At 45.4% G+C, this 26,527-nt stretch overlaps 2 protein-coding genes across 2 annotated transcripts in view; both read right to left on the bottom strand.

Moving 5' to 3' along the window:
* The window catches only part of Gab1 (GRB2 associated binding protein 1), a 111,952-nt gene that overhangs the window by 58,338 nt on the left and 27,087 nt on the right, over positions 1-26,527 (bottom strand). The window lies entirely within an intron of this gene.
* On the bottom strand, positions 24,007-24,514 carry LOC129678293 (cytochrome c, somatic-like). Its single transcript, XM_055609037.1, has one exon. The coding sequence runs from the start codon at positions 24,512-24,514 to the stop codon at positions 24,197-24,199; it is 318 nt and encodes a 105-aa protein (XP_055465012.1). The 3' UTR covers positions 24,007-24,196.

Raw genomic sequence — 26,527 nt, 5'->3', positions numbered from 1 at the left:
CCAGGCTTTGCCGGTCCCCTGCCTTCCCTCCAGTACTCTGAAGTAACTACACTGCTTCTGCGAAGTTTCTTTAGAAGCCAAGGTACTTCGCCCTTGCCAGGTCGGATACGGGGCGAAGCTTCCTTCAGAGCAGGCCCTCCTAAGTGTTATCGTTCTCCTAGTTATTAATTTAAGTGTGCATGCTGGTGAGCTAAAATTTGATAGCCGGAGATGGTGTGCAATGATCAAATCATAGTAGTGAGCGTATGTACTTCTTAAGCATTAGATTTTTTCAATCAACGTAATAATCATATGCATTTGTAGGGCACAATGCAACATGTTTCAACACATGCATTTGATACACGGACACCAGGGCAATTAACGTTTCCATCCTTGTCATTAGCTTGTGTTTTCAGCAGCACAATTCCAGACTGTGGAGTCAACCTGGGTGATGCTTAGTGTAATGGGTAAGAATATACGGTGCCATCAATTTCACTGATGTATGCAATGGAATACTATACAGTCATTAAAATGATATTCTGTGACAGGCACCAAAAGACAGAGCTGGAAGACGTTATGTTAAGCCTAATTAGTCTGATACAGAAAGGTGAGTGCTACACATCTCCTCTTACACGTAGGTGCTAAGGAGTCTGACAAGTACAGCTAGGTGCTAAGGAGTCTGACAAGTACAGCGGTGGTCGTGAGAGGCCGAGGGCGCTGGTGAGCAACTAGCAGCCAAGCACAGTCAGAATTCCATGGCACAGTGGCGGAGAGATGGGATATAACAGCTATGAAACGTTTTAGGAATGATCTGGAGGCTCTAAACAATGCAGTGACAAGCAAGCCTTGTGGCCAGTGCAGCTAGGTGAGAGCGAGAAGAGGCGAATCCACAGTGAATCCGTGTTCACACTGCACCCTTGTTCCTTTTGAGTTTTGTCCTTTTTGAAGCAGGGTCTCATATAGCCCAGGCTGGCCTTGAACTCCCTATGCAGTTGAGGCTGCCCTTAAGCGTTTGATCTTCTTGCCCCCATCTCCTTGGATCACAGACATGCTGAGTCACTGCAGCAAGCATCTTTCTACTGAGTTCTTTTCATTCTCTCTCTCTCTCTTAATCCAAGGTTTATTCAAAGTTTAAATTCAATATTTAAAGGGTCTGTCTCACGGGAGACACAGGCCTGTGGCACAGTCCTGCGATTCCTCACCCAGACATTTAGATCCTTCCTTGAAGTGCTGTTTTAATATGCATCGCCTCCACTGTGAATGAGCAATGACTGGCCACATAGAAACCCGGTAGAAAGGTCACTCTCCAGCCTCTCGGGTGGTCAGGTGTGGGCCTCCTGTCAGTGTGCATTCACTTCTCAGTCCTCCCTCTACACCCTAGGTGGGACCCGGGCACAGCACATCCTGGCTCCTACCATGGAGATGGCCTCCAGGACGCTGGGGGACAGAGCAACAGGTGGAAAGAATGGAAATCCTCGGAATTCATTTCTGCAAGGGGCATGCTGTGTTCCATGAGGCAATGTTCTCCTCGCCAGGGCAGCAGGCGGGGAAGCGTTAGCTCCTTTGGTTCATAGATTCTGAGGTCTGTCCTAGCAGCACAGGCATCAGGCGTCATGGTCTGTGGCAGCACTTACTGTAGGCCATCGTGTTCCAGGTGTTCCCCACGGACTATCTCACTGTGAATTTTGGGCACAAGTCCTGCTATTACTCCCTGCTTTGAAATAAAGAAACCAATGTGGCAGGCTGGACGTCGTCTTCATCTTCCAAAGACAAAGGGTAGTGCAGGTCGGTACAACGGTCAACCAACCGCAGGTCTGCGTGGTGCAAAAGGCAAACAGCTCACTACTACAGATGGTGCGTCCCCAGGGAAGGCTCCTTGCCACACCGTTTCTCTCTGAGATCTGGAGGCTCTCCTATACCTGGGCCAAAAGCGTTAGCTCAGAACTAAGAGATTTACATTTGATTTGTTCGTAAGTACTTAATGTACTGTTTATTTTTTATTACCTTATGAGAATGTGTGTGTGCCACAGTGCATGTGGTGGCCCCTTTATCTTGCCATTTCACCAGTCTGGACCAGTAAGGTCCAGATTTATGTAAAACTCAAAATTTTGAAGGAAGCAGTCCAACCAGAAATAGCTTCTAGAGGAAACTTTCTTTTCTTTCTTTTCTTTTTTTTTTAAAAACTGTTTATACATTCTATGGAGGTTGCTGAATGGTGGCGGCTCATGCCTTTAATCCCAGCTCTTGGGAGGCAGAGGCAGGTGGACCTCCTCTGAGTTCAAGAGCAGTCTAGTCTACAAAGTGAGTCTCAGGACAGCCAGGGCTACATAGAGAACCCTGTCTCAAAAAATCCTGATAGATAGACAGACAGACAGAGCCTGTGTCTCATGTAAGGCCAAGCTCTGCACCACAGTTCACTGCTGTAAAAAAAGCACATTATTAAAAATCAACTCATTCTGTCAAATCTATCTAGTACAAAAGGGTAGCGAGATGCTGTTACAAGCACAGGGACTCTTCATTTGAAAAGGTGGCTACAAGCCTTTACTCTCCCCAGCTTCTACAAGCCAGAGATGCCAGGAGACACAAACACTCGGAAGATGGCAGGATGAAGGAGGGGGGCCTTGAAGATAGCAGCCTTTTGTCTTTTTGCTCTCCAAAAGAATCACTCAGCTTGGAGAGCCTTTCATCTTCCAGAAAGCTCCAATAATTAAGCACCAAAATCCGCCTAACTTATCCCTCAGCAAACACGCGCTGAGCACTGACCGACCGCTCTGCCAGCTGGGTGCACACTGGCGAACAGACTGAGAAGACAAACCAAAAGCTTCCACACAGCCATCATGTGCTACCCTACCTTAAGCTTGCGAAAACACATTTGTGTTTCTTCTTCAGTAACCTCTGAGTCACAAGAGCATAGGCAGCAAGACCCCTTCCTTGACTGACAGGTGTCCCCTGTCAGCAGAGCCTGCTCTCAGAGGAAGCCCCCACCACCCAGGGGACTAGCTTTCCTGCTGATCTCTTTTAGAAATTCGTGGCCATCCACCTGCTTTTCCAATGCTGACGCCAAGCTCACCAGATTTTAATTAATAAGCGATGAGTGAATGATTTGAGTTCTTTGCCAGCACAAGCAAGTATTTCATTATTTGTATTAGTCTCCTCCTTATATACTTTGTTACAAAGACTGAGGAAGGAGAAGGATTGGCACCTCCACCCAGTCAGTCATCTTTATCAACGTAAGAGCTCCCTTACCCTTGATTAGCGGCTGTGAAAAGATGAAGGGACGCACAGGACACGGGCTGTGGTAAGATCCCTGGCAGCTGCTCTGGAGAGTACTCTGACCCTGTCCTTCCCTGTAGCCTGGGCAGCACTCTGTCACTCACAGGGAACTAACTCTGCCTTTCTGCTTCTCCTTATGTCTCTCTCTTTGGCCCTCCCTTAAGTTGGGGAAATGAACCCAGTTGTAGAGAAGAACTTCCTTCTATATCCTCCTACGGATCCATTCACATGCCGCCATCACCCTCTTCTGCCCCAGTCATGAGAAAAGCAAGAGAAAAATACACAACAATCTGTGGGGTGCAGGGGACAGGGAACACCCTTGAAATATGACATGTCACATGAAAAGTAGAAGTTTACATGAGAAGCAACTTTAAAAAAAGAGATTGTGTGTGTGTGTGTGTGTGTTTACCCACAGTGGCTAAAGAAAGGCATTGGATCCCCAGGACATGGAGTTACAAGCAGTTGTGAGCTCCCTGTTGTGGGTGCTGGGAAGTGAACTCAGGTCCTCCTGAAGAGCAAAAAGTGCTCATCTCTCTAGCCAGCCCCCCCCAAAAAAAGCAACTTTCTGCACCCTTATTCTTTGCCCTCACCAAATAACTTCCTGCCTCGCTCCAAAAATCTGTCCCTGAACAGTGTTTCTCAACCGTTACTTACACAGCAACTATCCTTTCTGCTAGCTACTGGTCTTCATAAGCACGAGGTCCCAGCAGTGTCTTTTCAAGGCGGTGACTCACAGTTTACCACGCTGCACATGTGGTACAAACTGTTGGTTACTCCTACAATTTCATTTCTCCATTTTTTTCTGGCAGATGTCAGCAAGCTTCTGAGAAGGACAAGGTAGCAAATATGGTACTTTTTGAAGTCCGTATGTTCTCAGGGAACTCCTCAGCTTGTCCACTGTGCTATGAAAGGAGACACAGACCATCCACAGGACAAAGGGCATGGCTGTGTCCCAGTGTAATTTTATTTACAAGTACAGGTGACGGCTGGTTTGACACTATTAGCTCCACTGATTCCTTATCCCTATTCTATAGTAACAGAACACATCCGCTGAAGTGCGTATTTCACAACTTCCTGTGAAGCTATGGTCAAATGACTGCTCCGAATAAATGGATGCGACTGAAAATGACCTAGACAGATATAGATCACCTACTCTCTCGTGAGCTGAAATGAAATTAGGAGAAACCTACATTTGAATGTGAGGACAGAAGCAGCTTTCAGGATGACGGAGAAACAGGATGGAATTACTTGGGCTGGAGGAAGGAAGGAAGAGAGGCAGGGAAGGAGGTAGAGAAAGGAGGGAGGGAAGAAGGGAGGGAGGAAGGGAGAAAGGAAGGAGGGTGGAGAGAAAATGAGCCAAAGTGTTTTTTTGTTGTTGTTTAGTTCAATGGACTTTGGAGCTCTTTTAATAACGATTTGCATCTCCAAGCTTAGTTCAGGGAACAAGACTGTAATTGATTCAGAAAGGAAAACCGACTTTATTCAACAAAGACCTCCAAAACCCCAATGCTCCAACCATACACCCACACAGTGGGACCTGGTGACTTGCCACAATCTTCTAATATCGAAGTATATGATATCTTGCAAAGGCCAAGTCAGTGTCATGCTCTTATACGCAACCTCCCTCTTATCTTGAAAACAATTACTATTGTCACTTTTAGAAAAGAGGCTCAGGAGTAGCTGCACAGATGTCTTGGGGACATGCAGTTCCTAACCACATTCTTTCCCCAAAATCAGCTCTGTTGGGTGAAAAACAAACCACAGTAATATTTTAGTCCGTTGTAGCACAATACTTAAGAGATGGCTTTGTGACTCTGGGTTTCAATTTTCAGACTGAAAGGCAACACTAAGATCCACTGGCAGATGGCTCTGGTTTAATTATGACTCTCCTTTAGGAGCCAACTAAACCAGTAACACAAGGTTAAATAACTTAACCAGATTCCGTTGAAAAACTATGAGAATGCCAAAGAGTGGATTTCACCAGACAGCCCCAAGGACTGGCTGGTGCCATCACTTCCTCCTTGCTTGCCCAGTGGATGTTAGAAGTCTAGATGCCTGCTGCACTGGGTTGAGCAGAGCCTGCTAAGTAGTGGCAAAGCCCACTGGTACAGTGAAATGATTCTCCTGCCCTGTCTGTCTGGTGTGGCATCCATCGCAGCTGGACACTTGGCTCCCTTAATGGGACCATCTGGCTCTGTTTCCTTGACTGCCATCCATGGCCTTTCTTGTCCTGTACAGCCTGGAGGATCAAGGACAGTCAAGTATACTCTGGGACAACATCACAAGTAGTCAATTGCAAAAGTCAATTGCAAAAACAGTTAACCTTGCTTCAAATTTAAAGGGAAAATTGATTTTTTTGTTTGTTTGTTTAAAGAGGGATAAAAGTTGATTGTTTGAAAATTGTACTGATTTAATAGCTATGAATAACAGCCAATTAAACTAATTGTTGCTACATAAAGGATTTCTATTATATATACATATATATGCATATATATATATAATGTTTGTTATAAAAATTTTGCAAAGATTAGGTCTTCTGTGCGTAAACACAAAATCTGCATATTCTCAATTAAAGTTTGAAATTAATTATCTTTAAACTTAGAAAAGAATAACTAGGTGAGTGTGGTTTTTCAGTCCAGGAATCCCAGTCGCTTAGTTTCTCCTGCTGTGATGAAAGAAACACCATGATCAAAAGCAACTTGGGGAGGAAAGGGTTACTCCACCTACACTTCCACATCTTAGTTCATCATCCAAGGAAGTGAGGACAGGGACTCAAACACGGCAGGGACCGGAGGCAGGAGCTGAGGCAGAGGCCATGGCAGTGCTGCTCACTGGCTTGCTTCCCATGGCTTGCTCAGCCTGCTTTTTCTTACAGGACACAGGGCCACCAGCCCAGGCTTACTCAACCCAGGTGCCCTCTTCCAGAATGACTGCAGCTTGTGTCAAGGTGACAAAAGCAACCGCACACCCAGCATTAGGGAGGTGCAGTTAGGAAGATCAGGGGTTCAGGGGCAGCCTGTTACATGACACAGTGCCTTTAAGATTTTTGTTTAAAAGGCACAGGGGTGTTGGGGAGATGGTACGGTCAGTAAAATGTTTGACACAGAAGTATGAAGACCTGAGTTTAAGTCCCAGCACCCACATAGAACCTGTAATCATAGCATGGAGGAGGCAGAGAAAGGACCTGGGGCTCCCTGGTCAGCCAGTTTAATGCAATCTGTGAGTTCCAGGTTCAATGAGAGATTCTCTCAAAAATACGGTGGAGAACAACTGAGGAAGGTACACATGCCAGCCTCTGACAAATGCATGCACATGAGCACACACACAAACAAGATAGCTTTTAAAAAAACAAAAGAGAAGAAAGGAGACATGTTCAAACTGTGCTCTTTAATTTTAATGCACATTTTTCTCTAACTCTTTATAAGAAAAAAACATACCAGATACAAAACTATGCAGCTCTTTAAATAATATTTGCCAAGAATAATCTGGGGTATAGGAAATATGCCCACATACTCTGTTTTATAAACTCAGCTCTCCAGACAGTTTTAAATTATTTTTTTTATTTCTCCTCTTTTTAAATTTTTTTTTATTAATTACACTTTATTCACTTTGTATCCCCCCTGTAGCTCTCTCCCTCCTGCCCTCCCAATCCCTCCCTTCCTCCTCCTTCTCCAGGCATGCCCCTACCCAAGTTACTGATAGGGGAGGTCTTCTTTTCCTTCCTTCTGATGGACAGGAGCACCACAAGGAGAGCAACAGAACCAAAAAATCTGAGCACAGGGGTCTTTCCTGAGACTGATACTCCAACCAAATACCATGCATGGAGATAACCTAGAACCCCTGCTCAGATGTAGCCCATGACAGTTCAGTGTCCAAGTGGGTTCCATAGTAATGAGAACAGGGATGTCTCTGACATGAACTGATTGGCCTGCTCTTTGATCACCTCCCCCTGAGGGGGGAGCAGCCTTAGCAGGCCACAGAGGAAGGCAATGCAGCCACTCCTGATGAGACCTAAAGTATTTTTACAAAGATGATGACCAGGGTGGCTCGATGCACTGGTATACACAGAGATGGAGACAGGAAAAACAGGAGTTCAAGGCTAGCCTGTGATCCTGGCTCCAAAATCCAGGAAAACACAAACAAAAATCAAACAGATATATGCATATAAAATTAACATGAAAGTAACTATTTCTACATTTTAACACTGTTAAAAACGCAGCACGTCCTCTACAATCGGTTCAATAATTGTTTTCCTCTTTATAACTTAAGAATTTGAATTTCTCTATACTATACCATAACAATATGGTTTTACTATTGTCTGGAGTTTAACTCAGGGCCTCACATATGCCAGGCAAGCAGTAGACCTCGTTACATGCAGCCTATACACACAACGCCACACACACATATGGTTTGTTTTTTTTGAAGACAAAGTCTCATTGTGTACTTAAACTTACCTGAACACTACACTCTTCTGCCTCAGCCTTCCAAGTGCTGGGATTAAAGACATGGACTGCCATGCCTAGTCCAGCACATGTTTTAAGAGACCTAGGTATTAAAAACACCATGGAACTAAAAGAATAGAGTTCCCCTTTCACTGTGGTAGGAGGGTGAAAATGGGGAATGGTACAAGCTCACCTCTCTGAATCACTGGACTCCGGGAAGCCCACAAATTAAACAGTGAGTGAGGGCCCAAGCAACTGGCAGTGGCCTCTCAGGAAAAATCAGCAGGTGCCACAACATGACAAAGAAGCCTGCAGAGAGGGCCCAGGCACACCACAACACACCAGTGGCGTCCACACTTTCTTAGATTAACAGTAACTACCGAGGGGGTTTGTAGAGTTTTCGTGTATCTGTGGGCATTATGGAAGTAGACTTTTCCTAGGAGTTACGATTCACAATTACTGATTTTGAACTGAGAAAATAGAGAAACACTCACGCAAACTATTGAAATCTGAATGGACTGCACAAGTACTACAATTCAGAAGTGCCTAATGTCAGTGGAAATCAGTTTTTACTTCACAGCAGAAACCTCCGACCCCAATCATTTAGAAACATAACTTAAAAGAAAGTTTAAGTAGGAATACTTTTATCTTTCCCATAACCACCAAAACAAAACAGAATCTGAGGCCACATAGTTCTTTTCAGATATTAATAATTAAAAACATTTTTTTTAAAAGCTCAACCGCTCAGGCGGACAGCACAGTCCTGTCCCACTCTGAGGGTCACATGAGCCTCCGCGCTCTTTCCCAGACTGTATCTTCCCTGGCAAACAGTTTCTCCTTTCACGACGCCAACAGATCGTCCAAACTGCCTCTGCTCCCCAAGCATCTGTGCTCTTCAAAGCCTGGAACCTCTCCAGAGCCAAGCAAGGAGTATTCCAGGAAAGAGCAGGTAGAAAGTTCAGAAAAACGCCTAGTAAAATTCCGCCGCCTTTCCCCAAACAGTTTCCCAAGCCCCAAATACCACAGCAGAGCAGAAAAACAAATGTGTTCTTCAACTGTACTCCTCAGCTGTCTTTTACTGGTTCTTTCAATGGGAACTCTGCACAGCAGAGGAAAAACAAACACAAGTAACACAGACTCAAAAATAGCCACCTGACCTAGCATATTACAAAGACCCTACAGAAGCATCCAGTCTCACTGGACAATTCTGCCTGCTTGAAATAGACAAGACTGTTTTTTTCTGCAATGAAATAGCAAATGAAAAAAGAAAGATGTGTGACAAAGACAGTGGTAGTCGGCCTAAGCAGAGAAGAAAAGGACGCCCCAGTGGGGAAAGGGGTTGTACAGACAGTGAACAGGACTTTGATCTATTCACACAAATACGATGAAGAAAACAAACACACCTTTCATGTGGGCTGCCTAGAGAGGCAGCTTCCCTGGCCCCCTGACTTCCATCATCCTGCTCATGACCAGTCCAGGAAAGTAATATATGACTTCACTAATGCTGCCTGGCCTTCACCCAAGTCAATGACTTCAGCCGCTCCACATTAATAACAAAAGCCAGCCAGAGTGGATGCAGGGAGCAGGGAAGAGATGAAAGACCGGGCCAGCTCCTAAGAAGACAGCTACCTCTTATTAAAGATGCAGCCAAGGCCTGAGTGTTCGGAAGTGAGGGCTTCCTCCAATGAGCTTTAGCTGTTAAAAAGCCTCCTGCTGGCCCCTGCGATTTCAAAGTCTGATCTAACAACACAACGCCGTTCCCTGTACAACACTGTAGGCGTGCTCTGTACACTCCATGCGGCTGTGGGACTGCCAGGAGTCCGGTAGGTGGACGCTATTATCCTCAGTTTGCAGAGCAGGAAGGTGAGGCCCTAACAGGAAGACACTCTTCAGGAGCACAGAGTCAGCTGATGTGAATGCAGGCTGCCTGACTCCAGGGGCCATGGGAAGAGCCTGTTGTGTGCAGCTACCACAGAGTGCTCCTGACGCTCACAGCCCTCCCCTTGTGGGGCTGCAGACATTGCAGGTGAGACGGTAGTGGCTGCTCACGCAGAAAAAGGGCAAGAAGCCCTTTTGCTACGTGCCCGCTTTGTGACAGGTTCTGTCTGAGTTTGCTTTCTATTGCTGCCATAAAGACCATGATGCAAAGCAGTCTTGGGAAGGAAAGTGTTTATTTGGCTTACATATCTAATCAAAGGCCACCTTTAAGGGAAGTCAAGGCAAGAATTGAAGCAGTGGCCATGGAGGAACTCTGCTTACGGCTTCATAATGGCTTGTGGCAACTCAGGATGGTACCTCCCCCCCGCCCCCCGCAGTGGGCTGGACCCCTCACCACCAAGCATCAATCAAGAAAATGACCACAGACTTGCCTACAGACCAGATTGATGCAGGCATTTTCTCAGCTGAGCTTCCCTTTTCCCAAATAACCCGAGTTTGTGTCAAGCTGACAAAACAAACCAGCACAGACCCCTTAGAAACACACATGCTGGGGGCAGGGCTGCAGAGAGAGCTCAGCAGTAAGAGCACTTCCAGTGGACACAAATTCACTCTCCAGTACTGAACCGAACCACCTGAACTCCAGCTCCTGGAGATATAGCACTCCCCTCTGGCTTCCTAAGGTACATGCGTGCATGCGCACACATACACACACACACACACACACACACACACACACACACACACACACACAAGCAATAAAAGCAGGAAAAGCAATACATGCTGATGTCTATCACAGCACACAAGCCCTCTGATGAAGGTGCTCATGTAATAGGTCAAAAATAAGCCTCCTATGGAGTCAGGCATCTTGTCAGAACCACTGAGGGGTAGTGCTGGCATTGGAACTGCGTTCCTATCTCTACAGAAAAGTTAAGTCGATGAAGGACTGGCTCCCTCAGTCAGCAGCCAAGGTCAAAGGTACTTCTTTGGTTGTGGACAGGGACACAGGAGAGGGAAATGTAGGACAGCAAACCCCAATACAACACAAATAAACTCTCAAGTCCTCACACCCCAAAACTGCTTCATGCTTAGCAGTGCTGCTCAGGAGTGCTGCTCAGGGCGTGTGTGTCTGTCACATGGGAGCCAAACTTCTTCAAGTCATGGTACATTTCACACCTGACCTTGGCTAAAATGTTAAGAAGCAATTCATTTTTACATTTTAAAGGTACTGAAGATGCTTGCTACTATAAAAGATTCTGAGGTTAAATTCCTTTGCAAAAGCAACAGTTCTTTTATAATAATCTAACTTTCCTACTTCTTGAATTCTCAGAAGTGGTGATAGTCTATTTTAGACAGATCTCTTAAGGTATAATATATAATCACCCAAATTATTTTTTGTGAGCTTGCTAGGCGGGTTTGCCTTAACTAGAAGAATGGGCCATTCTACAGTTCTGTCTGTCTGTCTGCATCTCTATGGATTGTTAAATTGCTTATCATGACAGTATATAAATTAATCCGCCTTTAGCAGCTTGGCTAAGACTATCTTGAACTAAAAAGAGTAGGCATCAAAAGCCTGATGATTATAATTATAAAAGCATAGCGAGACCATGACTCACAGGTAAGAGGGCTTAATCTTCTTATAGTGTGGAAAGGAAGGCCAGGAGTAAGGGGTGAGAACAAAGAGGTGAAGCGGAATAAGAGGGGAAGTATGTTCAAGATAGGTAGATTGATAGGTAGGTAGGTAGAGGGATGGATAGATAGATGATAGGTAAATAGAAGATAGATGATAGACAGAGTGAATGAGCATGATTCATCAATATGTGGGGCTCAGGATGGAGGGGGGGCTGAGAACTACAGTTCAGGAGCTAAGTGATGTTTTCTACGTCTTAACTGGAGTCAGTAAAAGAAACACTAAGCCCAGTATAACGCTACCTACTCCCACACGGGGGCCAGAATACAAGTCCTCTAACGCCAGCGTGACTGTGTGACATAAACTGTGCAGGAAAAGGAGCTGTGTCCTCCTTGACACCTTCCTTCTCATGGAGCATCCTGCTTAGTAAATAGTGCTAATTGCCCCTGTGGTCAGAGAAGCAGGGGAGAGTAGCCCACCTCTGGCTTCATGTCTAGCCCAGGATCTCAAAACCTAGTTGTGCAAAGTCAGTGCCAATCTTACAGTGGACAGAAGGTGTGTCAAGAGTCTGATGTCCTCTAAAATGACTCAGGGTTGGCAAGTGGAAGGTCCTTTCACTCCACAATGGAAAAAAAACAAAAAATCCTTCTAGTCACTAAACACTGCTATCCTATCTGCTGCTTGAATTTTAAAGCCTTGACGCAAACATCAATACTTAAATGACTTCCTTTCTTTAATTTATTTTATTTTATTTTTTTCACTTCTATCATGAACTTGGTTGCCTGCTCTTTGATCACTCAACCCTGGTGATGCAGCCTTGCCAGACCATGGAGGAAGAGGATCCAGAAAGTCCTGATGAGACTTAACAAGCTAAGGGAAGATGGCAATGGTGGAGAACTCTCCCTTTCAGTGGACTAGGAGAATGGGGGAATGGAGGAAGGGGGCTTCAATCGGGATATACAATGAATAAACTGTGACTTCTTTTAAAACAAGGATTTTCAGGCTGGAGACACTGCTCAGTGGTTAGGAGCACTATTCTTGCAGAAGACCCAGGTTCTGTTCCCAGAACCCACATGGTGGCTCATAACTGTCCATAACTATTCTCTGACCCCCTCCTGGGCACCAGGCTCTGGTGGTGTGGAGTCTTCTATGGCCAAAGGCACCAGGTCAGAGAGAGGCCAGGGCTGGGAACATGAGGCCCGTGCAGAACCTGAAACTGGAGGTGATGGAGAAGGACATACTCGGGGACTTGGGATGCTCATCCTTAAAGCCACCCTTCCAGGAAACAGCATTCTTTGATTCAGTTTTGACTCCCAGATGCAAAGTTCCCACTGAAGCCTGCCTGGAAGTACACAGGGCTGGCCTGCACAACAGCATACACTGAGGGATGATGGGTTAGAAACTCCGAGGGCCTGCACTTCATCACCACATACGATGGACTGTTTCGACAGCACGCTCCATTTCACACGCTGAGCAACTGACTGCAAAGTTAAGGATCTCTTGATTTCATGACCAAGGCTAAAAATAACTACCACTGCAAACTGAAACCTCTCTCGCTATTCCTTTTCGTTTCTTTTAAACACATGCAGACATACACAGAACCTCTGTTCACACAGGACTGCACACAGCATGAAAAGATGAGCATTTCAGTGTAACACAGGCCCTCCACAAAACTCCCACATATTAATATGGGAGATTGCAGAAAGTGGGAAAGTCCCCTCAACTGAGGGTAGGCCAAGACATCTGACATGGTCACATCTGCCAGGACTCTGCAGTTATTCAACCTAGAATCCATTTTTTTTAAGTTAAATCAGCATAGATACTGCAATGTTTCGAAAAGTTCCAAACAGAATTTCTTGCAGGAATAATTAACTTCTTGATGCCTGCCAAAAGATTTGTTCTGAAAAAAAAAAAAAAAAAAAAAAAAAGGTCTCCCTGATAAGAAATTCCAAAGACAAAATGCAGAGAGGCAGGTTTTGCAGTTATTAATTTTGAACAAATAAATCACCAACACACAGTAAAGAGCTTTTCCAGAGAGATTTTATCAAGTTTAATCTTTAAAAGAGGTTACGAAAAGAGAGAACTGAGAGCCTGATCATGACCACTCTGTCTATGAAGCAATGAGAACATTAGCAGAAATTCAGCTAGCAAAGTCACCTGAAACCTTCTTTGTTCTATAAAAATACTTATCCACAACTTTTCAGAAACATTTTTGTTATGTCTAAGTGTGACTGTCTACGGACTACACGGAAACCAAACAGAAGAAGAAAGAATAATTGACTAAATCTAGATAGGACACTGGCCACACCAAGGGCCGTGAAAGCCCGGGTCAGCTGGATTCAGATCTACCTCAAACACAGGTGTCTGCGCACTCCGCAGCACGGCGTCCTCGACCTGCCATTTTCTCCTGTGATCTCACTGAAGAAAGGCCCTCCAAACAGAATCTTTGAAAAGACAGGGCAAGAATGATAAAGATCAAAGCAGAAAGAGCTGACACGCAAGAGAAACTCCAAATTGCCTCATGTCTGTTCCGAAGCGTGCCTCGTTGCTGAGCCGCTGTAAGCTCCGATGAGACACAACATAAACCCATTTAAAAGCTGTTTGTAATCAGAAAGTACAAAGTGTGAGAACCAAATTCTCCTGGTTATTGAGATGAGTCTTAAAATAACCACAAGCAGCTAATATTTAATTTGGTGTTCTTACCTTCATGTGAGAAAACCTAGTAAGACTCAAAACACCCCTTATAAAACATAACAACCACGGCAGGAGTCACGCATGGTACACGCTTCTACAATCAGCCTCATCTCGATCTTCAAGAGAGAAAAACGAAGCTGGGACTTTTCGGGGGGAAGGGGGGGAAATCATCGTCTCTCTCTTGACATGAGTACTTAAAGTAATCTCTCAAGAAGCTGGGACACAGTTCCACAGGGCTGCGCCAGAACCCAGTTTCCAGTGAGTTGCATTTAAAAGGGTCTTGACATTAGTCTTCCTGGGATGGCAACGAGCCTAGAAAAGCTTGTACTTTCTTATGGTTGGTGAGGCAGCTCGGCAGGCGAGGCTGTTTTACCAACAAGCCTGATAACCTCAGTTTGATCCTCGGGACCCGCATGGCGGAAGGAGAGAATTGGCTCCCACAAACTGTCCTCTGACCTCCACACACCTCATGATTCCCACGCATCTACCCATGCCATAAATAAATAGATAAATAAATAAATGTTTAAAACAAAACAAGTTCATCTTCTGTAAATAAACTTGAACCCACTAATCATACAATTCCAACCCACTTTACACACACACATTTTTTTTAATATTCACTAATTCAGAGCTGGGGTAGGGAAGAGTGCTCCGGAGGACAGTAGGCTATGCTCCGGTCCCTTCCAAAGCTGAACTCAGATCCTTTGCTGGTGGCCCTGCTCTGCATTTACCAGAGAGCTGGGGGCTATTTTGCCCCCAGGGGACATCAATGGCTGGAGACATTTGGTGATTAGAGACCAAATATACTATTAACTACACGCCCTATAACACAGGCACCCCCCACAACAGTCCCCCGGCTAAAATGGCAGCAGTGCTGAGAGGCCAAGAAACTAAATATTCAAGAGTCTGAGGCTAGTGGGGTGGGGTGCTGCAGGTCCAGCACAGGGAGGCAGAGGCAGGCAGATCCCTGTGAGTTAGAGGCCAGCCTGGTCTACAAAGCAAGTCCAGGACAGCCACAGCTCCACAGAGAAACCCTGTCTCATAAAACAAACAAACAAACAAAGGTTTGAGGCCATTACCCCCATTTCCTGTTCTGAGATATAAGCAATGTAAGGGTCTCCAAGGGTCAAAGGAAGCAGAAAGCAAGAGAGAGCTTAATGTCAGACCTTCCTCTAGCCTCTCATCACTTTGTGATACATGCTGAGAGACAAGACAGGTAAGTGAGGAGTCTGACCTTGCAGGTGCCACCAACAAGCAAAGGAGACAAAGCCACCTTCAGGCCACCAGAATAGCAAGGGCATGAAATAGGCCAGAGTCTTACAGAAATCCACAGGCTCTTTAAAAGGAATCTAAATGGAATTTAATCTTCAGCTATTACTAAGGTGCTTTATTCGAGGAATTTTATTTTTTTTAATTAATTTATCATTTCATATGTATGAATTCTTTCTGCATGTGCATTCCATATGTGTGTCTGGTACCCACAGGGGCCAGAAGTCACGACAGTTGGACACTGCCGTGTAGGTGCTGGGAATTGAACCCAGGTCCTTTGGAAGACAGCCAGCGCTCTTAACTTCTAAGCCATCTCTCCAGCTCTCATTGATGAATTTTAAATAGATGCCTTCAACTGAAAAGTCTGGTTATATTCAAATGTTTTCAAACGAACGAAATTATGCCAGTTGTTCCCAAGCCATCTTCTAAGGGAGGCTGTGGCCCAATCAAATCCCACAAGAAAAATGCTGGTATCACAACAATCACCGAGTCTCTTGGTTCAAGGAGTCGCCTGTCTTCTCGCATGGCAGGGGCACTCCGCAGGGGCAGCCTGCTTCCTAGGACTGTAATGGAAGTTTTGGGTTTTTTGTAAACTCAGTCATATTTTGGAAATATGTTTTTGTTTTAATCCCAAGTGTGGGATTTGAGTTGGGCTGTAGTTTGTTCAGAGCGGTTAGCTGCCTCGTGTGGGGCATGCGTTCTGCCAGCTGGTATCGGCCTTCCATATGCAGCATGAAAGAGTGTGACCCAGGGCTCAGGACATGAATATAAGAACCAGAAAGAGAAGTGTGGGGTGCGGTGTCGGCACATGGCAGGTAGCAGTTTGGAGAGCCCAGAGACGGACGGTGTGGCGGCTTAGAGCAGGCAGACTGAGGCTGCTTCAGGGAGCATCGGCTGGGAGGAGAATGCTGGCTGTGTTTGCTGTTGATGGACGCTGGTATATCCACCAAAGACCCATCGACCCTGAATAGCCAGGAGAAGTAAAGAGGTCCTCTCTCCCCACTAACCTTCTCTCTCCTACATAGGGTTATGAGGGTGGAAGGGAGGTAGAGGCCTACACACCCCAAATAAAAAAGCATTTAAAAATGAGTGCTACACGGGAATTCTGGGTTGTAGGGAATGTCCCTGAAAACCCAGACACTTCTGAACACGAGTCTCTCCAGATGGAGAGGGTAAAGCAAGAGAGTTCACTAGAGCCACCACCGAATGGTGGGATCTGGACAATGGGGTCCGTATGAACGCAGGGTCAGCCATGGAGAGCATGACTGCAACATTTTCTTGTCAACTTGAAATCATTTACAACCGAGATGACAAACATAGGGGACCTGGTTTAACGTCCGCAGACTTCACGTACTGTTGATGAACCTTGCTGAAGACCCTAGGAGAGTGTATACCAGAGCTCTTCTTGAGGAGACAGAAAATACAAGGGGAATCAGTAAGCGGCTTCTCTTCTTTAAATGTAGCTTAAAACAAAACAAAACAAATAACCTCCCTTGGTGGACTTCTTAGACAAGAGAAGAGAAGGCTTTAATAACTCTCCTTTGAAATTTACATTGTCAGCCAAGCATGGTAGCACACATCTGTAACTGAGACAGTTCAAGGCCAGCCTCAACGACACAGTGAGCTTGAGGCTAGCCTAAGCTACATGAGATTCTGTTTCAAACAAATGAAAGAAAGTCACAATTAGCCATGGTCACCTGGGCAGTTACTATGTGATATATAAACCAAGAGGCGGTGGCGCACACCTTTAATCCCAGCACTTGGGGGGCAGAGGCAGGCGGATCTCTGTGAGGTCAAGGTTAGCCTGGTCTACAGAGTGAATCCAGGACAGCCAGGACTACACAGAGAAACATGGTCTTGAAAAAAAATAAAAACAAAACAAACAAAAGTTTAGATCACATTTATTTGAATGTGGGGGCGTGCATGCCATGGCACTTGTCTAAAGGTCAAAAGGGACTACCCAGGAATCTGCTCTCTCTTTCTACCATGCAGGTCCCTGGGATAGAACTGACCTCAGAACAACGGAGTCTTCTACAGAACTCATACATTAAAAACTAAACTGAAAACATGCCTAGTGCTTTGGCAGTTAACTAAGACTGAATGTAAAAAGTGGTCTGCCGCCTGAAGGGAGGTCCGATGAACTGGACAGAGCCTAACAGCAGCCAACTGCAGCAGCGGGGGCCAACAGAGCACGTGGTCCTATTCTCTCACTCTCCTTTAAGGTTTACCAGAAGGAAGAGTAAAATACCAGGAGAGAGAGTGGCACACCCTCACAGAGTCAGAGCACAAATGAGTTCGTGTGTATTGTACTGTTTTCTAGATAATGATCAAGGCAGGGACTTTGAGCTGGAAAAGAGCTAAAAGTTGTAGCCATGTCTCATCTTTAGGGACTAAGAAGCCACTATAGTGCACAGCGCTCCAAGTCTTGCTTGACAGGAAGAAAGCAAGCAGGACCTCTTTGCATTCTCGGGCAGGATGATGACGAAGCCCAGGCCGGACTTCTTGGCAACTGCATCACCTGGCTGAGTCATAATGAATTGAGACCTAATTTAAACCATGGTTTTCTCTTGTGTCCAGGGTTAACTGCTCTTTGTCTCCGCCGTTAGCGCCGACAGACGGCACGTTTTATATCTGTTGGCTCGATATGAGTCTTTACCCTTGAAGATGCCTCTGTCTGAGAGTGGGCACCAGGAACAAACCATGCCCACGCTAGCTGTTCATTCAGTGTGAGCTGAGTAAATGAATGGTCAGGAAAGAGATAACACAGAAGCTATATGGATAGAAAAGGCAGTTCTAAAACAGAGAAACAGGACACAGAAACAGGTGCCAGGCGAGACGGCTTGGAGATGACGGTGCTTGCTTGGTGACAAGCCTGACAATCTGATCCGGATCCCCAGATTCTACACGGTGGACTGAAGAACTGACTCCCACATGACATTCTCTGATCTCCACAGGAGTGCCACGGTCTGAACACCATAGCACATGCCACCTCGTCCATCCCCCCCGCCCCCCTCCCAACCAAACCAAAAACAATCAAACAAACAAAATGATTAGGAAAACAAGAAGTTATAGGAAGCAGATGTCAGTGCAGAGAAAGCCTCCGGGATTACTCAGCCACAGAAAAGAACGCAGCACAAACTTGTTCCTTTAACTGAATATACTTAGCTGGCTGTTGAATACATAGTTTCAGGATACTTGACACAGTAACTTCTCACATCTTCCAGTCAATGATTCCTCACTTGGAGTTCCTTGATACCAGAGTGGAAGACAGGGCTGCCCCATTCGAGAAGACATCAATCTCTGCCTGACAGTTTCCACCCTCATTCCAGCCCACACTGCCTCAGGTTCTACCCAGCTTTTAGACCCAGAAGGACAAACTAACAAGGTCCCACCAGAAGAGACTGTTGTGGTGGCAATAATGGTGGCAGTGTACGCCCTTATCCCATCTCAAGGTTTGGCTTAAAAGAGCTCCTGCAAGGCAGCCCTTTCTTCAGCCATCTCACTGTCCAAGCTTTAAACAGTCAAAACCAACATCTACCTCAAGAACAGCAGGGTCCAAGAAACCTGACAGCAGCTACAGGGAAAACAAAAACTAAGAGAACGCCAAGAGTTTGGTTTCTCCCCTCTTCCCAAACTGGGCTGCGGTCCTGCCCATGGGTTCCTCTTCTCGAATGTCTGACCACAGAAAGCAATCTAGCACTAAAAACACAAGGAATGCCTTGCCCTGCTTGACAGGAGTCCTTTTGTCCCCTTGTTTTCTTCAAAACCAGGGAAAGTCATCTTATAATCCCTCTCCCCCTCCAAAAAAAAAAAAAAAAAAAAAAAACCGCTAGCTAGCAGAGGAGCAGGATCTCCTCCCTTGCCCTTGGAAACTGTGAGTGCAGAGAATACAATGTGCACAGCGTGGAGAATGCACAGGTGCAAAGACTGATTGCCCTTTAAAAAAACACTCAGAAAGAAAAACGAATTTTCTGTCTTTTAAGTCCCTAGATCAAGTTCACCCTGGACATTAAAAAATAAATGTTAAAGGCCAGACATGGCAGAACACACTTGTAATCCCAGCACTCAGGGAGGCAGAGGCAGGCAGATGGATCTAAGTTCGGGGCCAGCCTGGTCTACAAAGTGAGTCCAGGACAGCCAAGGCTACACACAGAAACCCTGTCTTGAAAAATCAAAAACCAAATAAAGGAAGGAAGGATAAAAGGAAGGAAGGATAAAAGGAAGGAAGGAAGGAAGGAAGGAAGGAAGGAAGGAAGGAAGGAAGGAAGGTTAAATTAATAAAAGTTAAGAGGAAGATTAACATCTGGAAGAACATTCTCGGTGTAAGAATAACACCTCCCTGAGTCAGGCTTACAGCACCCGGGCCTGCCCTCCACCATCCATGCCTCTGCTGCCATATGAAAACGACCAGCAACTTGCAAGTGTCGTTTTCTGTTTAACAGTCTTAATTTTCTAAATCTGGTGGTTGATCTTCTTTTCCATCAATGAATCTATTATTTAAAGGTGAGGCTACCATGTGCCAGTTATGAAAAAGAAATGTATTTCCAGCTGTGGAGGTGGCTCAGTTAATGAAGTGCCCAAGGCACAAGCTTGGGGGCCTGAGTCCCATCTTCAGCATGTGAAAAGCACAGTGTGGCAGTGTCTGCCTCTCACCCCAGTGCTTCAGACACTTTGAGCCTCAGGTTACTCTGCATACAACTGATGGATCGCTCCTTCCCTCAGACAGAACTAATCTCTCCTGTGTGGGGTTTCCATTTCCCACAACTGTGGGAACTATACTCCAAAGATCAAGTTTCATATTAAAAGCAACGTCTCTGATGTTGGATGAGAGACTCATACGGCAACAAATGGAGTTTATCGGCACTTGTTGTAGAGAAGTAAAAAGTACTCTACTACGGAGCTGCGTGCGTGAGTATACGCACACACAATGGTGGAAGTCAGAATATAGAACTACTGTAATAGCACGCAACCGCAGGAAAACAGAACGCAGACGATTCCCAACACTCACCGATGCAGATCAAGCTATGGACTGATCTGAGACGCTGACACTGAATGGGAGAGATCTTCTAAGTTGGAGATAGTGGCTGCTTCTCTGCAGGTCCTGGGGAAGTGGGCAGTTCACCTGCCAGTAACAATCGGGCTTTATTAAACATAAAAGATAAGCACCAATACGGGTCTGCTGTTCAGTGATGTAATACTCAACACTAGGAGGAGGAGGAGGCGGCAGGGGGTGGGAGGATAGAAAGAAGCGGGGGGGGGGGGGGGGGGAAAAGGGGGGGGGGAGAAAAAAAAAAAGGGGGGGGGGGGAGGTAAAATAAAGTTACAACTCAGAAAACACAAAAAATAAAAACAAAAAAGGTAAACTTGCTTCAGGGAATCTTAAATTTTATAAATGCCAGCGGAGTATTCCCCACAGGAATAAAAACGCCCACAATCCAGCTCCAGAATTACACAGAGACACACAGGAGTGGAGGAGATAACTGACCTTGGGAAGCCAGAGCCACTGAAATTAGTCTGAAGCTGAAGAGACGTTCAGCTGTGTGCATGAGCGAGTATGTGCACATGATGGCATACAGGAGAGAGTAACACAGTTGTTGTAGAAAGTATACAGACTACAAGAAAACTAAAAAACACCCAAAAGTCAATATTCCTAAATGCATGCATTCTCCCGTGGACTATCACAGACTTTTTCTCTCTTTCTCTTTCCCCTTCCTTCCTTTCCTCCTTCCCTCCCTCCTTCCTTCCTTTGTATTTTTGAGATAAGGTTTCTCTATGTTGCCTTGGCTGTCCTGGACTCACTTTGTACACCAGTCTGGCCTCAAACTCACAGAGCTATGCCTGCCTCTGCCTCCCAGAGTGCTGGGATTACAGGCCTGCAGCACCAGGCCTGGCATCAGATAGACTTTTAAAGTGAAAGTATCTGGACTTTAAGTCTTTATCATTCTACTTTTATATCATTTTCTTGATGTGTATTTATTCTTTTATATAATTAAAAAAGAGCTAGAATAAAAATCAACTGTGGGGGCTACCAGGATGGCTCAGTGGGTAAAAGCACCCGAGCCTCATAACCTGTGTTTGACTACCAGGACCCACATGGTAGTGAACTCTATGAACACGGACCCACACACATTCAAATGGGCATGTACACACATTTGCGGGTGCACACCCATACAAACACGCACATATACATACACACACGCACATATATACATGCATGCACATATGTAAACATGCACTCACATACATAAACACACGCATAATCACACAATATATACACATAAGCGTACACACAAAAGTAAATAAAATACAATAAAATAAATTGAGAGGGCTGAACCACTTCAAAATTAATAATTGGTTATGTCTCAAAATAATGTGAAATGGCATAAACTAACGTCACACTATCTGCTTCCAGGTTCTACATCTTAACAGTAGGAACAGTTAAAACTGCTTCAAAAGGTTAAAAACAGTTAGAGGTTTTAAAAGGGTGATACTACTATTGGCTACTTGAGAATGTCACTACGCTTTTGGCCACAGTCATTTATATTAGATTTGGTAACAGAACTACGTAAGTCCAGGGAAGCAGGCAAATGAACAGAGCAGTTCAAAACTCACGGGCTAACACCTGGAAATGACCGTCCAAGCTGTGAGTTCAAGTCTCATTTAGGTGAAGTCTGATACAAGTGCTACGGGGACATTCTGCTTTACTCGAGTGTGAATCCTTCATGTGCCACCATCTGGCATGTGCCAGGTACGCTGCAAACACACCTGACAGAAACTACCCATGTTCATTGGGTGAAGCAAACTCATCTGAATGCAATATTTATTTTCTCAGAAGACAAGGCTTCTCTGGCTCTGGTCCTTCAGCAAAGAAACGGCCATTGTTCACTTACATGAGAAGTGGTTATAAGGTTGAACAGAAGGCTTGTGGGGGAAGTGCCCACTGACTGAGATGGTCCCATCCAGAGCTTGGATGCAATGGATTCATCAGAACTCAGAATGCATGTTCCCATAGAAACAATGTCTGCTATGGTTTACTTCTTCAACAGCAGCTGGAAAACACTGAACACCACACACACACACACACACACACACACACACACACACACACACACAAATGTTCCATGCATAAACCACTCATACATACTCACACACAGGGCCTCACACAGTCTACAGAGGCTCTATCAAGCAACATCCTTAGTTCCAACCAGCCACACTGAGTGTCTCCTATGTCTCACACCCTGAGCTAGACACGGTTTCTAACAGGGAAAGGGAAAAAAAATCTGAAGAGTTAGAAAGAAGAGGGGCAAGATCAGAGGGGGTATATGATAAGCAGAAGAAAGAAGGGACTCAGAAAGGTCAGTTATCAGCTCGCCCTCCGTCTTCTCCATTTGTGTTCAGCCCATCACTGGGGTGCGGGGAGATGGGGAACAGAAACAGACACAACAACAGACATGGGAAGAGGTTTTATTTCCCAGTGCCTTCCCTCCTTCCACCTCTTTTAACAGATCCTCATGCCATGGGGAAGTCATGATTGGCACAGATGTGGGGTGTGGCAGAGGACCAGCAAACACTGAAGCTGCGGCTTGATCTGAGGAAGGGCTCCTCATGACCCTAGAACAATGCAAAGAAGCAGGGCTGGAACCACAATGCACAAGTTGAGGCTGCGTCCAAAATCGGGAAGAAAGCAGCATGCCTACTCAGCCTGCTTGAGAAAGACGCCGCTCTGGATGTGCAACCTTACAGTCACTGAGCACGCCCCTTCAGAGACAGAGTCCCGCCCAGAGGTTTCCAAGAGCAGCTCGTTCTTCCCCCACTATACAGATGCCAGAGTATTTGCATAAAACCCACCCACATCTCCCATACTGCCTGAATCATCTTTATGTTCATTTAATAACTAATACATGTAAATATTTTATAAGGTACTAGAAATCTGTGCATTTAGAGCATACATGACATTTTTTTCCAAGTATTTTCTACCTATGATTACTTGAATCTAAGGAAAATTGAGACCACGGGTACAAGGTATTTTTATTCCATGCCCAACCACTGTACAATTCCTCTAGAGGGATGATTAGAGTACTCTCTCTAGCCACATTTCTTTTCTAATGAATTGATGATTACTTTGTGTATGGGTGTCTCACCTGCATGTCTGTATGTGCGCTACATACATGGCTGGTGGCCCTGGAGTTACAGACGGTTGTAAGCTGCCATATGTGTACTGGGAAGGAAACTGGTCCTCTGGAAGAGCAGCCGGTGCTCTTAACCCCTGCCAGCCCGGCACCTGCATCTAATCATCAACCTTTGTGAAGATTTGCAATGATCCTGTAAGGTAAGGTCATGGGAAAAAAGACAAGCAGAGATCAGAACGAGACGGAAGGGAGGTGGCAGGCTAGCCTCGCTGTCTGAGAGACCAGTCATTTTTTTTTAAGTATTAAATACTCTCTATTTGATATCTTACGCAAACTCAGTGTCTTTCCGTGGTAAAAGGCAGCATCCTTGACATAGGGAATTCTAAATAGAACAGCATCATCAAGAAAGACAGTTGCTTACTGACGTTTAGCCACTGCCTGGAACAGACCAGTGAGCACAAATTGAGACACAGGGGAGTCTTCTTGTTTCTGAGACAATGATAGAGTTTTCCTAGTGTTTAAACATACTCATGTGCCCAGTTATATAAATCTAAACCATTTAATGGGTTTGAGGTGACACCCCCATCTTTGTGGAAAGTAGAACATTACTACTTGAGTCCAATCTTATCTTGAGAAAGGGAGAGCAGTGATAGTCTATGTGCAACTGGATTGTTATTTGGAAAAAGGTCATATCCATTTTACTACAAGTCAGTTTTACTTAAATTGGGACTGTCCAACAAAAATATTGTTAGCCATTCATGATCTGAATTTTGATGTACGAATTAAATTATGGTACAATTAAAAGCCATGAGACATTTGTTTTCGTGGTAAATAAGGCAGTGGAATTACTCATTGGTAGCCTTTTTAAGATAAGCTATTAGGTCTGCCCTTTCTCCCTTCTTCTTAATTCCAACGAAGATCATTTTTGTTCCAGGGATGTACTTTTTGGGATTCTCCAAATACTCCATCAGGGTATCCTCTCCCCAGGTGATACCTTTGTTCTTGTTGGCATCTGTGTAGGAGAATCCAGCGGCCTGACCTGTCTTCCGCCCAAAAAGACCATGGAGATTGGGTCCAGTCTTATGCTTACCTCCCTTTTCCACAGTGTGGCACTGGGCACACTTCTGAACAAAAATCTTCTTGCCTTTCTCAACATCACCCATTTTTCTAATTCACTCTGGACTGGTCGACACCAGAAACGTTAGGTCCCGAAGACCAACATCATGCCCCGAAGACCGACGTCCCGCTCTCTAGCCCAAGGACATGCCGCCGGCCCGCGCCTATGTCGAGAGCAGTCATTTTTAAGGGAGGACTGCATAAAGCAACAGATGAGGCTCCAGCAGGGAGTATGGGAAAACGCGGGAGCTTCAGCCCCCACAGCCCAAGGGGATGAAAAGCGGTCACAGAAAACAATTAAAAAAACAAAAGCACAAAACTGCACCTTTCCCAGGATAGGGCAGGTTTTTGTTTGTTTGTTTGTTTTTTACATCACGGTATCTCTTGGCTGATTTAGACAGGAAAGGTAGGCAGAGAATACAACTGCAAATTATACAACGTCAGCCTAACTTCCTGCTTGGCCAGTTTACCCTACCTTCTCCTGAGCACCTGACCGAGTTCACTTTCCTTTTAAAAGCAGCTTGCTCTGTCCCAGGCTCTCTCTCATTCTGGCTGTTCCTGCCACATTAGGAACAATCTTTTGACGGTCTCTCCTTTTCTACAGTGCCGGCATTTCTGTTGGGCTCTCTCCCCTCTCTCGGCATGGATGGGTTCCTCCTGTGGGATACCCTCTGAACACAAGCATAGGGCCTCTTTCAGCTTGGGACTCCAGAATCTACAGTACTAGCCCCTGCCACTTTGTGGGGACTGGCAGGGTCTTTCAGCTCAGGATAAGAGATAAATCATGGCTTAAGGGATGCTGTGCAGTCACACTGGAAACTGTCTCTAAGTCAGGGGGATCCTCTGTGATCCTCTAAAAGATTTCTGAGAGGAGAAAACCTGTATAAAGGCTGGAGTACGGTTTTTGAGTAAACATCTGTGTCTTTGAATCTGTCACCACAATCCAGCTGTGTGGTTTGGGGACCTATTCTGAGCATCAGTTTCCTTCTGTGTAAGAAAGGGAGCAATCTTTTTTTTTTTTTTTAAACAAAAACAACAACAAATGGATTACCAAAAAGGCCAAGCAACAGAAAACAACCTGGCCTCTGTGGAAGGCTTGCCAGTGGGGAGTGTCTGGGCTACCCTGGCTCTGCACTACCCTAGGGTACAGGTCTCAAGAGGGGTCACAGAGTGACTGAAAAAGTGAATGAGCCAAGGCTCCTCCCTGAACCTTCCGAGTTCCAGCAGGGTGCCGTCCTGGAGCTCTATTGTTTGGTGCCCACTGAAGTTCAAGGACTGCACAAGAGGGCAAGGGCACGTTCCACCAGGAGAAAGCGAGAGGGCTGAGCAGCCACCACAGAAGACCACGGCGTCCACTGTGCTCCTGCCCCTGCTTGAAATTAATCCTGTGTGAGACCCCAGCCCCCCCTCCCAAGTCCCACAGCTGTCCGCCACGTAACAGCTATTCATTAAACCAAGTATCTACTTCTGTGTTTGTGGATGTTACCATGAGAATATTACGATTAGCAGGCATTTTACGTTTTTCAAATTAGTTATTTATTTTGTGTGTGGGGTTACATGTGGGTGGGCAAAGGTCAGAGGACAAGTTGCAGGGAGTGGTTCTCTCCTGCCATATGAGTTAAAGGGGCTGAATTCAGGTCCCAGGCTTCACAGTAAAGTTCCTTTACTTCCTGGACAATCTCACTGGCCCCTGGCATCTACAGTTAATGTACTGTAAGACTGACCTCATCTTTTTTTCTTTTCCAACTTGCCACCACTTGCTCCATGTAATGGAGACATGGTGCCTCAGTGTCATCCGATACTGTCATGCCACCAACATGCCACCTGTGACAGGATTGCTTCTTTTATGTTAGCCACTGTCTGAACTCCCCTTTCTATGCCATAAATCATTAACACTACCAAGCTGAAAATCCCAGAAAACAGTTTTCTTATGGGCCTTCTAACCCAGTGGTTCTCAACCGTCCTGATCCTGGGACTCTTTAATACAGTTCCTCATGTTGTGGTGAGCCCCTTACACACACACACACACACACACACACACACACACACACACACACACA

This window comes from Psammomys obesus, unplaced genomic scaffold, assembly GCF_907164565.1.
Source record: "Psammomys obesus unplaced genomic scaffold, mPsaObe1.curated_primary_1811, whole genome shotgun sequence".
NCBI classification, from domain to species: Eukaryota; Metazoa; Chordata; class Mammalia; order Rodentia; family Muridae; genus Psammomys; species Psammomys obesus.
Note: the sequence above shows the minus strand (reverse complement) of the source record. Positions and strands in the feature narration are given on the sequence as shown.